At 36.4% G+C, this 15318-nt stretch overlaps 3 protein-coding genes across 14 annotated transcripts; 1 reads left to right on the plus strand and 2 right to left on the minus strand.

Annotated features, from left to right (window-relative positions):
• On the plus strand, positions 9 to 2699 carry LOC18766322 (ribosome maturation protein SBDS). Its single transcript, XM_020570670.1, has 5 exons — positions 9 to 227; positions 679 to 808; positions 895 to 1095; positions 1572 to 1739; positions 1923 to 2699. Exons 1-5 carry the CDS (start codon positions 94 to 96, stop codon positions 2424 to 2426), a joined length of 1137 nt encoding a protein of 378 aa, XP_020426259.1. The 5' UTR covers positions 9 to 93; the 3' UTR covers positions 2427 to 2699.
• LOC18766850 (phosphatidylinositol N-acetylglucosaminyltransferase subunit C) lies at positions 4052 to 8800 on the minus strand. 10 transcript variants are annotated; one of them, XM_020570769.1, is made up of 6 exons: positions 8350 to 8534; positions 6815 to 6985; positions 5993 to 6072; positions 5790 to 5893; positions 4863 to 5251; positions 4052 to 4772 (listed from the first exon to the last, which is right to left on the minus strand). In XM_020570769.1, the coding sequence occupies exons 5-6, from the start codon at positions 5232 to 5234 to the stop codon at positions 4164 to 4166; spliced, it is 981 nt and encodes a 326-aa protein (XP_020426358.1). In that variant the 5' UTR covers positions 5235 to 5251; positions 5790 to 5893; positions 5993 to 6072; positions 6815 to 6985; positions 8350 to 8534; the 3' UTR covers positions 4052 to 4163. The 10 variants fall into 10 exon arrangements, with proteins under 10 accessions (XP_020426358.1, XP_020426360.1, XP_020426357.1 ...); XM_020570771.1 differs by having other exon boundaries at positions 5790 to 5896; XM_020570768.1 differs by lacking the exon at positions 6815 to 6985.
• On the minus strand, positions 10019 to 14425 carry LOC18766862 (protein MAK16 homolog). 3 transcript variants are annotated; one of them, XM_020553683.1, is made up of 9 exons: positions 14158 to 14425; positions 13925 to 14034; positions 13143 to 13261; positions 12932 to 13029; positions 12648 to 12735; positions 12405 to 12557; positions 12148 to 12256; positions 11807 to 11937; positions 10019 to 10418 (listed from the first exon to the last, which is right to left on the minus strand). In XM_020553683.1, the coding sequence occupies exons 1-9, from the start codon at positions 14217 to 14219 to the stop codon at positions 10197 to 10199; spliced, it is 1092 nt and encodes a 363-aa protein (XP_020409272.1). In that variant the 5' UTR covers positions 14220 to 14425; the 3' UTR covers positions 10019 to 10196. The 3 variants fall into 3 exon arrangements, with proteins under 3 accessions (XP_020409272.1, XP_020409274.1, XP_020409273.1); XM_020553684.1 differs by lacking the exon at positions 10019 to 10418 and adding an exon at positions 11029 to 11469; XM_020553685.1 differs by lacking the exon at positions 14158 to 14425 and having other exon boundaries at positions 13859 to 13926.

The raw sequence follows: 15318 nt of genomic DNA on the forward strand, positions 1-15318 counted from the left end.
ACTTAAAAGAAGACTCTGGATTGTACAATTAATCGATTCTACAATTCACACACAGCAGCAGGACGAGCAAGCGAAAAAGCAAGAGAGAGAGAGATGTCTAGATCATTGGTGCAGCCCGTAGGGCAGAAGAGGCTAACGAACGTGGCGGTGGTGCGTCTGAAAAAGCGCGGCACTCGCTTCGAAATCGCTTGTTACAAGAACAAGGTCCTCTCATGGCGGTCTGGCGTGTAAGCTCTCTTTCTCAACCTCTAAAATTTGTTTAATTTAAATGCCAAATTATTGCTAAAGAAGGATTTGCAAGAAGTGCTTTGCTCCCTCAGCATATTTTCCTAGAAGAATTAGAATAATATGCATACACCATTTTTATTGAGAAATATTTATAAACTAGTTTTGAGGTGTTTATCATACAGTCTGTAACATGTTCTATATAAGTAAATTTATTCATGTGTGTTGATTTATATATATAAGTCTAACTGGAGAAGCAAAATGTTGGGCAGACTTCTGTTGTCAATTGATATTTGTGGATATAAAGGAAACTTGTGTAATGTGTTCTCGTTAGTTATTATTATTTTTTTTTTTTTAAAGAACATTTTGAATTTAATTTAGTATCAATGGAGGCATTAATATGTTCTAATATAAATAATTCAAGAAAGTGGTTATGTTATATGTTTGGGACAGAGAGAAAGATTTGGATGAAGTGCTACAATCACATACCGTTTACACAAATGTCTCGAAAGGTATTCTTGCCAAGACAAAAGATTTGAACGCTGCATTTGATTCAGATGATCAGACCAAGATTTGTTTGGAGGTCAGTGAAATAAATTTGTTTATGTTATTTATCTGGTCAATTAGCTTTGTAAATGTATGGCTGACCTGTAAGCTTTGTTGTTGTAGATTTTGGACAAAGGAGAGCTTCAAGTGGCTGGGAAGGAGAGGGAATCTCAGTTGTCCAGTCAGTTTCGAGACATTGCCACCATTGTTATGCAGAAAACCTATAATCCCGAAACTCGACGCCCTTACACTATTAGCTTGATTGAGAGTCTAATGCATGAAATTCACTTTGCTGTAGATCCACATCGAGGTTCAAAGAAGCAGGTGTCTGAATTTTTCTTTCGTTGCATCTTACATAAGAATATATAGTTGTATGGAGTTTAATAAATGCCTGTTAGATGTGAATTCAGCCACTTTTATTGATAATTACTGTATTACCTTAAATACCACAAGTACCAGGGAAAAGAAAAGGATTGGTGCATTCTAAATGAGTCTGCCGGTATGAAAATTATGTTGCAGGGTATTGTTGTCTGAAATATAAGCATTCATTTATTTTTATGTGTATGTGTGTATGTGTGCACGTGCATGGTGTTGCTGTTCTGTGAAATATGTGTATAATATGTAGACTTGCGTATGTGTGCACATGCGTGCTTGCATGTGGTGTTTCTGTCTGTGGAATATCTGTACAAATATAGGACATATATCTCTCTATTTGTGTGAGGTGCAACGTTTCTGATTTAGGTAATATGGCACATGGTGTTACTATCTGTTGAATATCTATTATACCATTTCTTATGCAGGCTCTGGAAGTTATTCATGAGCTTCAGAAGCACTTCCCGATAAAACGGTCTCCAATGAGATTGCGACTCATAGTACCTGAACAAGAATTTTCATCCCTTTCTGAGAAGCTGACTGCCTGGAATGCTACAATAGTTTCGAAAGATCAAACTGGAAGTCAGATATCTATTGTAAGTCTAGATATTTTATTTGTCTTTTTCAAATTAATTTCTTAAAGTGCAATAGAGACTGGTGTACTTTAAGCATGCTACTTACCGAGTCACGCATATACAATTGCTTATGCAATACTCTTCCATTGTGGGAGTAATCGTGAACTCTTATCGTCTGTTCATCTTGTATTTTATTTTGTGCAGATTTGTGAATTGGATCCTGGTTTTTATCGTGACTGCGAGGGATTGATGATGAAGTTGCATGGGAGATATGAAGTTCTTGCACTCTCTGTGCATGCTGAGGGTGACACTGTTATTGATCAATACGATGATCATGAGGATGAACCATCGCGCTCGCTCAATGAGTCCTCTGATTTTGACTTATCAAAGAAAAAAGAATCTACTGATTCTGACTTATTGAAAAAGGAGTTGGCTGATCCTATGCTAAAACTGAGCAATGAAATGCAAAAACAGAGCATTTCTACGGGGAAAGGAACTGTTGCATCGGAGGGAAAGCAGAACAAATGCAACACATGCAATGCGTTTGTGGGTGATTCCAAGCAGTACAGGGATCATTTCAAGAGTGAGTGGCACAAGCATAACTTGAAGCGCAAAACCAGACAACTTCCTTCCCTTACTGAAGTTGAGTGTGCGGCTGACATGGAAATGGATGACCATAAGGCGGATTTGAAGGATTATTCCTTTTAATGAACGTCAATGTTAAAATTTGAAAGCCTGAAATGGTTGGTCACTGATTTACAAAATCTGACAATACACTTCTGGGTTGATTTTGATTAGAGATGATGAATGAATCTGTTTTTACAAGAGATTTGTGTAGAATTATTTACGCTGAAACTTATAATAGAAATTCTTGGCCTATATCTCAAAGCCAATGTATGAGGCAGTGTTCCCTATGGACTGAAAATCCTATGCATCCTTGTATTACAAATTTTTCTCACGTATGTAAATTTCTGTAGCCCATGAAGCCGTTTTAATATAAATCCGTACAAACCCGTTTCAGTTTTCTTTCAATTTCTTTACTGTTGTGAATCTGAGTGTGCGGTCGACTCTCACGACCCGAAAGATAGTAAGGTATGGAATGTGGAAGTTGAGAAATTGGCCAAGACAAGCATTGGGTTCTAAGCCATTTCTTTGTTGTAGAAAGCACAGATTGGTGAGTGGGAAGTGAAAGTATGGTTTTATTTGGTTTGGGTGAATATTTAGTGCACATCAGATTGGTTCGTTGGCTGGACGACCCAGCTTTGGTTGAATCCTTGAACTCTTGGTCAATTTTCCTTGCCTGAGACGCTTGCGTTTTTTTTTCTTCCACCAAAGAAAATTAATCAAAATATCAGTTATTCATCTGAGCTTTATGCTTTACCCCTTAATCTTTTTTATGTAGAAAATAGTGTGTTATCTCTTTTATCGTGTGTCAAAGATGAATTGGCTCGTCTGTGGCCTGTAGGTGGGATGGGTAAAGAGGTGGGGAAAGAGAAAGGAGAGAGCTTTGCCGTGAAATGGAACTCAAATGGGTTTCTCGGGTTTTTTTCCCCCCTATACGGGCATGAGTATAATAAGTTATACATTATTAACCATAAGGGGCTTGTAATCCAAGTAGTTAAGAATATGTACACATGCATTCTAGATCCTACGAAAAAAAAGGTATTTCATACGTTTGTCCCTCAGAGTCTCTTATAGTCGAGCAGTTATGTCCTCAGATTTTATGTAGTAAAAGGATTTTCTAGCAAACAGATGTGAGATAGTTGCGATGAAAAAGCTTGAATGGGGAGAAACATTTACGCCTTGACATGGGGGAATAGTTTGGATTAATCCAAAAGATTGAGGTGCAATTTTGGCCCAAGCAGACTTTACAAGTTTGGGTGGCAACGGGTAAGGTTGCCATATGTGACAAATTTTGGAAAATGACACCTTCATCCCTTTATATGATCGCATATGTGGTAAAATTTGAGAGATCCTCGACTGAAGCTGTGTGTAAGTAGTATATATATGATATTTCCTTACCAATATATGATATTTCCTTACCAAACACAGATATATAATATATTTGATTATTGAATCTAATATAATGCACAAGAACATTCCATTTTAATAACAATTCTCCTTCAACCCTCAACTCATAATTGCGCTGCAAGTAATTCAATACATATTATGATAAAAGCTTTTTTTTAGTGCGAGCACAAACACATAAAGCTTGGTTAAACTTGTCATCTTATGGAATGTCCACATTTATAAATAAATCTGCAATTTATAGCCAATTTTCATCACCACTCCACAGGTGCACAGTGCAGTCATCCGAACATGAATTATAAGAATTAACACCAACAGTAAAACAAATACATATGATATCAAAAACAACAGTCACTAGTTTAAACCATAATATCAACAACATAATACAAGAAGGTTCATAATATAAGTGCATCCCAGTTATTTTTCAGCAAATTCATAATTAAGCCATTGAAGCTTAATGTCAGGATCTTTCATGTAAGTGAACATCTCTCTCTTGTCTTCAGATAAAAATAACCGAGTTGCAAACAACCACAATTTGCTACCGGGTTCTGCTCCAGGTAAAGATTGAACTGCTTGCATCACTTCAGGAATGCTACTGCCATGTACACCTTCCTCCAATTTAAAAGTTACAGAACTACTACTGTCAACTGACTCAAGAAGGTGATCAATCTTTTCTGACAATTTCACAGTGCCTCCAACCTTCTGCCCACCTATAGCAACTCTTTTGCCTTTCTTTTCTTTCCTAACTTGAGTGTCAGCTTCTTGAACTGTTCTCCTTTTCCCCCTCCCTGATGACCTTTTTGTAGCTGGAGTGGTCAGAATTGGGATGAACTGTTCAGAATCACCCCTACCTTTGAGTTTAACAGCATCATCTTTGGATGCTTCCTCACTTTCAGATGGAACACCAAACAAGGGTGCCTTAGCATGTTCCCTGGTGGTTCTGGTCTTCAAGAACATCCTATCTAGCTTCTCCACCATCTCAGGTTTAATGCCTTTGTTTCGAAATTTTGCATAATTAGAATCTACCTACATTTTAGAGAGAGATACGACTATTAGAAAAGATTCATGATGATATAATTAAAGACCACTTTAAAAACTAAAAAGAAGTTTACACACCTGAACTCTACTATGCCACCATTCATCAGATGCATCGATGGTATTCTTCGAGGGGTTCCATCCTAAACCAGTTTCCTTTCCAATTAGTTCTTTCCACATTTTCCATTCAGCTTTAAGTGAATCCCACTTATTTTTCAGTTGTGGTTTATCATAGTCTTTTCCTGTCTCCTTACTTAAGTGTGCAACCAAATTTTTCCATCCAACTTTGCTAAAGTGAGTGTCAGGAGGATGTCCTGCCTCCACCTCCTTAATACACAGGTCACAGAATATAGCTACACTTAGATCATTCCATATGGTCGCAGCTAGTGATCTACTTCCAACCTTTTCAACACAATTCATCTTATTGTTCTTCCTTCCCATCTGTGTGCACATGCATATACATGTATAAACTGTAAGTCAAATGCATTGATTAAACAAAATATCATATGTATACAATTATATATATATATATATATATGTATATAGTCAAACAGAGATAGGAGACAAACAGCCACCATTTATGTTTTTCTTCACAGTACAACTGTAAAGCTCCTTTTCACGTTTGATGGCCCCTGGTTTGTTTCTTACGAGTACATTAATGATGTCAACTGGACAAGCCTACACAAAGTGTCTTTCATCCAATAAGAATTATATGCAGTACAATACCACCAGCTTTGGTGTGCTGTCTAATCAGGACTCAGGAACATGCTTCCTAACATTAGTTTTGCTTTTGAAATTTTGATGATTAGTCTAGTTAAGTTCATATCTGGTGCATGAGATGGGTGATGACACAGAAAAAGTACTTCTTCATGCTTGTTTCCAGAGTTCCAATGGAGTTGAATTCAATAATATAGCAAAAACATGGTTGGTTTGTCATCCATGCAGATAAAATATGGTGAGGTTACATCATACAGTTTTAGCACACGATCACTAGGTGGAGAATATTACCATGAGGCCTTCAAAGCTCTTGAAGATGTCACCTTCAGTCTCATCAGCTGGTCTTTAGCATTCTGGCAAGAACTATTTCTATAGTAATGAACTTTTGAGGTTGCCTGCTGGGGAAAAAAAAAAGGCACTAATTTGTAACAAAAACTGCTTAACCAAACTATTAATAAAAATTTATGTTAAGATGAGAAGAAAAGTGTTACAACCTCTAAACTTTAAAATGTTTGGGGAAGGTGATGAAGGTGTAAAAAGGACAAGTTAGATTTATGAGTTCACAGAAACAGATCTGTAGAGAAAAAGAAAAGTAAATGTATAGCAGTTGGCAAATTTTTTAAGTCACTGATAAAACATACAAAGTAGTTTATCCATCACACATATCTTCATCACTCAGATAAATGCAAGAGGAAAAAAAATTAATAGTGAAAACTGACATCCATTTCAATTTGTTTGTCTGCATTTCAAATATGAAAATCAACAAGTTATGGTCAAAACTCATATCAACATAATTAAGTGTGTGCACAATGAGTAGCACACATATTGTTTATTTATTAATTTATGAGAAGCAAGAATAGTTTTATTAAACAATAAGGATAGTGTACAAACGCAGTGGGCAATTAATCCATCAAAGATATACATCCAAAACAACAAAAACCATCAGACTTCCCACAAAAAAACCTTATCTGATAATAGACTATTACATAACTGCTGCTTTCCAATCTACAATTGTAAAAGAAAGTAAAACCCAAAATTCGGATGAAACTGAAGCACAAAGTGAAGCTCAAAATCTAACTCTATCCCATAGCAGCTCCACCTCCACCCTACTATAATTGTCAAAATCCTCTTCTGCTACTCCACCCAAATTATCCACCCTTTCACACAAGTGAGAATAGCATCTAGCTGGAATTAGCCAACTCAAATTCAATTCTCTGAATCACACAGCTTGCATCTTCACATAGATTAGTAGACAGATGGTCCAAAGTTGCTGAATACCCAATGAACTATGAACACAAGGGGTTATATCAAATTACCATTGGAACTTTCGCGCCATTGTAATGTCCCTCCAGAACTAGTAGATAATGTTGAATAGCCACCTCTGTTATCCCATGCCGCCAACAACAGACGAGGCGTGCTTATGATTATCACATGAGGGTAATGGCTTGTGTTTCCCTAATAACAGCAACCTAACATATCCCAACTTCCTTGAAAGCAAAGACAATGGAATACTATGAAATCCATCCACAAAGAAATGGCAGAGAGCAAATTGCTATGCAGATGAAACATAGGCCTAAATATGATGGATGACAAGAGAAGCGGGAGATAACCACAAATACACAAAAGGGCACGAAAATCTTAATCAGTTATATCAAAACAAAGTTTAGCCTCATCCCAAGGACCATTGATTTCGAATTTGTATTCTTGCATCCTTATAAGCCAATATGGACAAACCACAGATACAAAAATCAACAATCCTAACAACATCACAAAAAGTAACAAATGCAGGGTATAAACAAAAGCCAAGGTTGCGATCATGAGACCAAAAGAAAACCAAAGGTGCAAACGGAAGGAATACTTCTTAATACAGTAAGTAACCAACGGAGCGAAAAGGAAAACTTGCAAGGAGAAAAGCATGATAGCAAAAACAAGAAGCCTTGAACGAAGGCATGAAGCAATGAAAACTGAGGCCACAACAGAAGCATTTAAAGAGATGCAACTTGTCAAGGTCGGATTGTGTAGAGCCCCGGGAGCTCTTACGGTGGATCCATAATAGTCATGGAGGAAGAGATGGAGCACAAGGAGTGACACAGTTACTGCCCAAATGGAGTTCGAGCTAATGGATGTTGTAAGTGTTTGATAGATGGGAGCTAAAACATACAAGCCACTGATGAAAAAGGAAATATTGAGTAAGTAACGAAAGAAAAGATTGAAGGAAAGCATTTCTTTAGTTAAAAGGAGAACCAGAAAACCCAATCCAAGAAGAGTGACATCAAGAAGCAAGAGTGAATTTTCATTCAGAATTGATCTGAGGGTGTAGGTCCAAACCAAACCAACAAGTGCTACAATACACAGATATTGGGAGATGGAAACAGAATCCAGCATCACTTTCAGAATGTCCCTTTTGACAACATTGGCATTCATAACCATATCTTCAAGAAAAGAGTCATCTGTATGGTTGTCATCAAACCCAGGTTGCATCCCTCCATATGCCACTTTTCTCCATCTGGGTCGAGTGGGAGATAGGATATCATTCAAGAATGTATCCATCAAAATCCTATTGTTGAGCAAAAATGAAATCTTTACTCAGTTATATAAATCCCACCCTCATGTGGGTCTTCAATGATACTGCTATTAATGATCACAAGTATGCGGAACAACGGCAAGGAAGAACAAAATATGACAAGCCAGACACCAACAAGAGAAGAATAAGAGAAGACAACACAATCTGCAGACTTGAATTTTATTGTGTGAAAAGAAGTAACACCAAGGATTTCCATATAAAAAAGAAAATGTGGGTGTGGGTGTGGGTGTGGGTGTGCGTGTGGGTGCGAATAAGGAAAGGAAATACCTCAAAGAGAAAAAGACGGTCTTTTCGTTAAGGATCCCATCTCCACCGGAAAAATCTGAGAACTCACTCTCTAGGTTACCGCTGAGTTTTGTGTTCTGGAGTTACGGAACAGAAACTAATGGGCTGTATATTTGGCCTCTTTTCTTTCCTTTATTATAGCACGCTAAACACACAAAAATTTCGAATCTACTCAAATTTAGCATAAAAACTTGTATGAAACTGGAATAGAACTGTTTTCAAATTCTCAACAAATCACAGATTGTCATGTAAAAAAATATCAAATGTGATATAACATGATTGATTGAAGATAGTAAAATAGTGTTATTCCAATTTCATTTAAGTGTTTCTCCTAATTTGATGGGGCCATAAATACTATAATTATCAACGTTAAATTATAGGAAGCTATTAGAAGTCTTTTTTCTCTATTTGTATTTTTCCAATTTCTTCCTAAAATTTGTCTTAAAGAACCCATTGTGAATGCTCTTGTTGTTATAGTATTTATAATTTCATTGGTTTACCATTAAAATGAAAAGAAATACAGGACTTTATTTATCAAAAGAGGAAAAAGCACAAACAAATAAAAGAGAGAGCTTTTTATCTTCGTAAAAAGGAAAAAAAAAAAAAAAAAAGATCGTTTTTAGTACAATGCCTTTTACTAAGCATATTTACTGGGTTTGTATATGCTTGATGAGGCTCCTGATTTGGGGAAGTCATGAATGATGAGAAGCCATGAATGGTGGAACTTAGATACTAGAATTAAGGAATTGGAATTGGGTCAATTACTTCCTCTAGTTAATTCCATTCCTAATTTTGAGTGCATTCGATTATGGATTTTAATGTTGAGCCTACATAATTTTTTTATTCATTATGTGTTAGTAAACGCATGGAGAGCTAAGAATTGGAATCATTCCACTATCCATGTGTGAGTAAACAGAAGAAAAGCACGAATTAGAATGATTCCAATACACGATAAGTAAACAAAATCCGATGCATAATAATAAACTAGATCCTATATTATAAATAAAATACTATAAAGGAAAAGAAAAAAAAAATTAGATAGAGACAGAAACTTTGGAGAGAAAATTCCCATAGAGATGGGCCCTGTCGCCTTTTTTCGGATGCACACAACACATGTTACATAACAAGGGTTGGTTTTCAGGCCTAAATCTCTCCATCCCATAATTCTTCAACAGGAATGATGATCCATCAGCCGAAACCAGTTCTTCTCTCATCATCATTTTGTGCTGTGGGATTTGATTGATCTTGTCAAGGTCATCTTCTGTTAGCTCCCAGTCAAACACCTGCAGATTCTGCTTTAACCCCTCCTTTGTAGCTCTTAACAGCAAGAGTTGCCCCTACCTGGCAGTGGTACACCCATCTAATGCAAACCTGCCAAAGTATAAGTACCAACAGACAGAGTCACAAATTCTTTGTTTGAAACTTTGAATAGATGCCATGCATAAAATGTACATACTTGAAAATAATAAATGGGTTCTATCTACTCCTAATTTTGATTGAAAAATAATGACACTTTGTGTTTTGCTATGAAACAATTAATGAGCCAAGCACCACCTCTGGGATTTGGGCTGAAGAAGCAGGCAGCATGTGCCATCTTTAGTTTCTTTTCTTTGGAAATTAGCTCAAGTTTTTGATGGAGTATTGAAGTCTGGTTTTTAATTTTTCATCAAGTGAAGGTGCTTTTAAACTGCTAGATTTGAGTCAATTCTTGGCTTATTATTATTAGACAAGAGAATGGTCAATTGAACTCTCCTCCTAATGGTTTTGAAATACATCAACCAGATCATTGATTCATGGCCATTATCAATTGTGAAACTCAAAAGCTTCCTTCACCAATCTTCTTTTCCTTCTTGCTTGTAGAGTTTCTCAAAAAACTCTACATACATATATCTCCGGTACAATGGAGGGTGTTCCTCGTCAATCAAATCCTCAATTGGACCAATCACTGTGTCCTTGTTGGGTCCATAGAACATTGCTAATGACAACCTTGGCTCAACTTTGTTGGTCACTGCCCTGTGGTGCACGCTCTTATACCTTCCATTACTCAAAACCTACATACAAGATACACAAATTCAAATCAAATTTCAATGAAAGTCATTTTTGGTCCCCTAGAGTTTACTCCTCTATGTGAGGTGCACGTAGTGGTGACGTCGTGAAAGAAATTGACAGAAATTATAACTTGTCCTTGAATTGCTACAATTATAAAACTACAAGAGCACAATTGACCAAATTGAAACAACATGGACGAAATAACAGTCACCTAGGAGTAATGTGGATCCATTTCTTTCAGACTATACAAGTAGAAGATGATAGACAAATAGATTGATAGTTCGAGAGAGAGGCAGAAATACAAAGTGTTGGAGAAAGAGGAAACATATATCCAGAGAAAGGGGGAGAGAACTGGAAAGTACTAGAGAAACCTGTGGGCTCCAACCGGGCGGCTGCTCAGCTGCTGGTTTTCTTTTGATACGACGAAGGAAAGGGTTTAACTGTTGTTAACCAACTAGAGACGACATGACTTGTTGGATCTCGAACAACCCAGACTGTAGAACCTTCTAATTTAGAACTATGTTTTTTAAATTACACTTCGAAGGCAATGACAGGAGAAGTACTCATTAACGTCACCCAAATGAAAAGAGAACAAGGATTCATAAACAGAAATAAAATCCAAAACAAAAGAAAATTTTAATTATATAAGGAAAAAGCTAGGATCCTTCCAACAGACTGTTGTTTTTCTTTGTTAAAGAAGACGTTTACAATACAGAAAACCAAGGACTAACTAACAATGCCCCTTGGCCTAAAATCAACCCACAGGCCAAAGCCAGCTCCAACTCAAAGCTAGCAATACAATGGCTTCCCAACACTAAAAACAACAAATTAACTTTCTACGGTTATTTAAAAAAATTGTTCAGCTATCAAAATCTTTCAAAATTTGGTCACCATCAGCAAGTTTCTTCCTTGCCCAGCAAGCTTTTAGAAAAATCGATGGCCAACCTCCGAAGAAGAGCGTTGCAACCATCTCTTTTCCAGATCAAATAATGAAATAAGCAAAAGTTCTCAGTGGACTGCCTTTTGCCTAACACCAGCATCTTCATGCTCAACCTGATAAATAAGGAATAGATTCAGATTCGAAGGATGACTTACATATCACAACAGACGTGTAGACGTAGCAAGTTATTTATAGTGATTTCACAATTATTTAAAAAAGGGTATTATTTACATTAAGTGTACTGCTCTACTAATCAATTACAACTAAAAGGGAGATAAGATGGATGCAGCTTGGATTTAACATACGATATGGTCTAATAGCAACCCCTTAGTCCTAAGGATAGGAAAGATAGTTTCTAGTTAAAGTGATATTTTTCACACAAGAAAAAGCGAGAAAACTATGCCGAACCAACTAAAGATCTCAAGACTGAAAGATGTAACCAGCCATTACCTCAACAAGTACCCTCGGCTTCTTCTTCGATTTGGCAGCAGGTTCATCTTTCTCAAATCTTCTAGAAGCAAATGCAGATTCCTTTCTCTCTCTCTTGCGAGTAACTGCTTCTGCCTCTTCATCACTTCCAACTGCATCATTAAGATTCTTCAATGAGTCCATTTGATACGCACAAGCACACAAATTCTTCCCCATAATTTTATACAACAGTAGGAACAAAGCATTATAAACCTTTTTCTTTAGTCACAGCTGACTAGAAAATTAGAGTCTGTTATGCAAATTTTGTGTGGACTATGCATGCATCCATTTCATATTCTGTTAAGACTAGAATTTAGCTTTACCATTATCATCATCTGCATGAGAATTGTCCATTGAAAAACCAGCAAAATCTTCAATATCATCTTCCTCTTCAAGTTCATCATAACCTTCAACATATTCTATCTCAGGTTCCTGCTTATTCCAACCACAAAAGTATTTAGATTATGAAAGTATACAATTTGAAGTAAGCATACCATGAAATACTGCACATTTCAAAATACTAATAATTGAGATTAAGATCATCCAAAAAGAAGGAAACGATAAACTTGCGAAAGAATACCTCCTCCTCTTCCTCTTCTCTCTCAGTATCCAACTGCATTTCTTCCCCTTCAAGAACTTTTTGGTATTTATCAAAGGGGTAATTATATATATCTTTATATGCATCACCATAAACTCCTTTCTTGAGGCGTTCTAATAGTTCTCTCTCAATGCTCTGCAGAAGGACAGTAAATCTTTATGAGATCTAGCAACAATAACAGATCAAGTCCAGTACATTTATAGTGTATGGCAGTTAAGTTAAAACCTTATCCAACACTGCAGCTTTTTCAGCCTTTTCCTCTCTTCTAGCCTCTCTCTTTTTCTCTTTCCTTGGTGTCGTCATTATTTTCTCCCTGGTAAACACAATGAATTGCATCAATACAATGGCTCAAAACAACTTCTTCAATATCAACATTAAAAAGGTAAAGAAGTCAGTTCTCTGGAGTCACTTTTCGGACAAATTTTTATTCTTTTAAAAAACATAATTATTTGATGAAGTGGACATTTATCACATGGACACGAAGCATTACATAATGAGATGATACAGACCTTGTTTTCAAAGCAAGCTTCCTCATGCGTATCCTCATCTGGGTCATTTTAGTCAGCCGTTGCTTTGTTTTGTGCACAAGAAACTTAGGCCAGTACATCTGCCAATTCAGGAAGGTCATGCTGATTAATCACTTCAAGAACCTCTAACTTTATGAAAACTAACATACATTTAATCAGAAACAGTTAAAAAGAGGGTTCAGATTTTCAATACCAGATGTTTGTCAATAATTTCAAGTGCTTTCTCATAATTCCTGGGTAACTTAACTCTTTCCCACAATTTGTTTGGCATATGAGCTCTTTCTATAGTTTTCATATAAAGATAGAAGACTCCTGCAGGACACAAACATAACATAGGAAAACATTATATGCATTGCTGCTTGTATAGAAACAAATTCATTGGTATCAGCATAATTAGAAATTTTAAGTAAACTTACACTCTTAGAAAATCAACAAGACCATATAAGCTTTTCGGATAATGTTAGAAAACAAATAGGTTTCAAAGGAGATTGGAGACTGTTTGATCTCTTATATTGTAGTTGTAAGATGTCGTACATTAAGTGCTCTTAGTTTTGCAGGGGGAAAGTTGCGCGCAGCATTTTCTAGATGCTTCTTTTTGACATACAGTATATCGTGTTCAAAGATGGCATCTCCATGGATGAAAGGCAGAAGGTTTATGTATGTGAACGGAAGCAGCTAAGAGGCTTTTGTGTTGATCAAGGAGAAAGTTATATGGGTGCCTATTCATAATGGATTTAAAAAAAATGGCCCCGAGCTAAAAGGATTATGAAGAATCTGCTAACATAATTGACTTTGGTCTACTAAAGAGTGCCTAAATTCCAAATTCGTAGCTCTACCTAAATTCCATCAAACTCTGATCAAGTGTCAACTAAATATTAAGCAAGCCACTTTGTTAAATCAGGAAATGACCTTAAAATACAGTCATTCTTCGCCATCTTCAAAGAATATTCACGAAGCAAAATGAGAAACAAGTACCATCATGGTCGCGAATGGTGGCATAGCGACTATTAGCCAGAGGGCACGAGCTTCGGTTACAAATCCCAGTGACGTTATATGGGTTTCTACAGAATATCCCAGTTTCAATTCTGACAAAAACAGGAAGAAAAAAAACCAATTAACACTCAAAAACAGTAAAAAAAAAAAAAAAAAAAAGGTAAATTATAAAAATTTACAGACAAAAAGAACATTAGAGAAAGAAAATGGCGTACTTGGACATGAAGCTGCAGTGTTTGTGCCTGATAACCTGCCATATGACCTCGTCGTTTTGCATATTTAATCAGACACTTTCGATTTCGATTTTTGCTGAGCGGATGACCGCAACGGACCCAGTATATTATAAATAAATAAATAAATTTGAAAACCCCATACAAGTTGCAGAGGCAAAGAGTGAGAGAAAGAGAATAGGGTTCGGCTAAAAAATGAGAGAGAGAGAGAGAGAGAGAGAGAGAGAGAGAGAGAACGGCGCCTTTTTTTTATGAAAAAAGAAGAGGCGCTTTGATGTGCTGGGGAAGAAGAAGAAGAAAATTAGGGATGCGAAAAAACGCAGAACGCCTTAAAAGTGAAACACTCAGAAACCCCAAAAATGCCCTTACTTTATTAAAAACACCAAAACAAAAATATCAATATAAATGGGGGTAAAACTGTGAAAACATAATTAAAAGATTTTATGTTTGGATTGATCTGTTGCAGGAAAGTAATTGGATTTCACCGTTCTGGAAAAACATTGGTAATTTTCGTTTTTTTTTTTTTCCCATGTTTCTTTGTGTCCTTCAAATGAGTCTATTTTTATCACAGTTATTGATCTATATTCTGGGCTGATCCTTCTTTTTTTTTTTTTGGGGTACCAACTTTTCGTGTTGGTTATGAAGAAAATTTGGTTATGAAGAAAATTTGTATACCAACTTATTTGCCAATTCATAATTTTTCACAGCTTAAGTGCAACCAGATTTATTTTTCGCGATTTATATGCAATGAGATACTAGAGGTGAAATGATATTAGCCACAGTTGGTAAGATCAACTTTGGGTTATAAAACAACAGTGGATGATCATCCACTATAGTTTTCACCAAATGAATCGCGTTAACATTGTCGATTTTACCAAATTATAGCTCCTGACTGTTGAGGGCAACGCTTTCTAACCTCTAGGCTAGCTATACCGATACATCTTCTACAAGATATGTGGTCAAAATCTGAAACGATTGATCCCCAACACTTAGCGAGCTCATATAAAGTTTGATTCGGTTCTTGTCTGTGAATGATTACAATCACATTTCTTGGTTTAGGAGTTGCTCCATCAAATCTTGTGGGTATTGTCACCAAGATTTCGTCATATGCCTCCCCGTCTAGAAAATCTATGTGACCAAAACAAT

Source organism: Prunus persica, chromosome G8 (genome assembly GCF_000346465.2).
Source record: "Prunus persica cultivar Lovell chromosome G8, Prunus_persica_NCBIv2, whole genome shotgun sequence".
Classification (NCBI taxonomy): domain Eukaryota; kingdom Viridiplantae; phylum Streptophyta; class Magnoliopsida; order Rosales; family Rosaceae; genus Prunus; species Prunus persica.

Bases quoted from the DNA above. Each gene is read 5' to 3' on its own strand.
- LOC18766322 (XM_020570670.1), top strand. From the start codon at position 94: ATGTCTAGATCATTGGTGCAGCCCGTAGGGCAGAAGAGGCTAACGAAC. The intron at 228-678 runs GTAAGCTCTCTT...TGTTTGGGACAG, and splicing joins CTCTCATGGCGGTCTGGCGT to AGAGAAAGATTTGGATGAAG. The intron at 1,740-1,922 runs GTAAGTCTAGAT...TATTTTGTGCAG, and splicing joins CTGGAAGTCAGATATCTATT to ATTTGTGAATTGGATCCTGG.
- LOC18766850 (XM_020570767.1), bottom strand. From the start codon at position 5,234: ATGTGCACACAGATGGGAAGGAAGAACAATAAGATGAATTGTGTTGAA. The intron at 4,773-4,862 runs GTGTGTAAACTT...TCTAAAATGTAG, and splicing joins GGTGGCATAGTAGAGTTCAG to GTAGATTCTAATTATGCAAA.
- LOC18766862 (XM_020553683.1), bottom strand. From the start codon at position 14,219: ATGCAAAACGACGAGGTCATATGGCAGGTTATCAGGCACAAACACTGC. The intron at 13,262-13,924 runs GTACTTGTTTCT...TGTGTCCTGCAG, and splicing joins CACCATTCGCGACCATGATG to GAGTCTTCTATCTTTATATG. The intron at 12,257-12,404 runs GTATTCTTTCGC...TGGAATAAGCAG, and splicing joins GAGAAGAGGAAGAGGAGGAG to GAACCTGAGATAGAATATGT.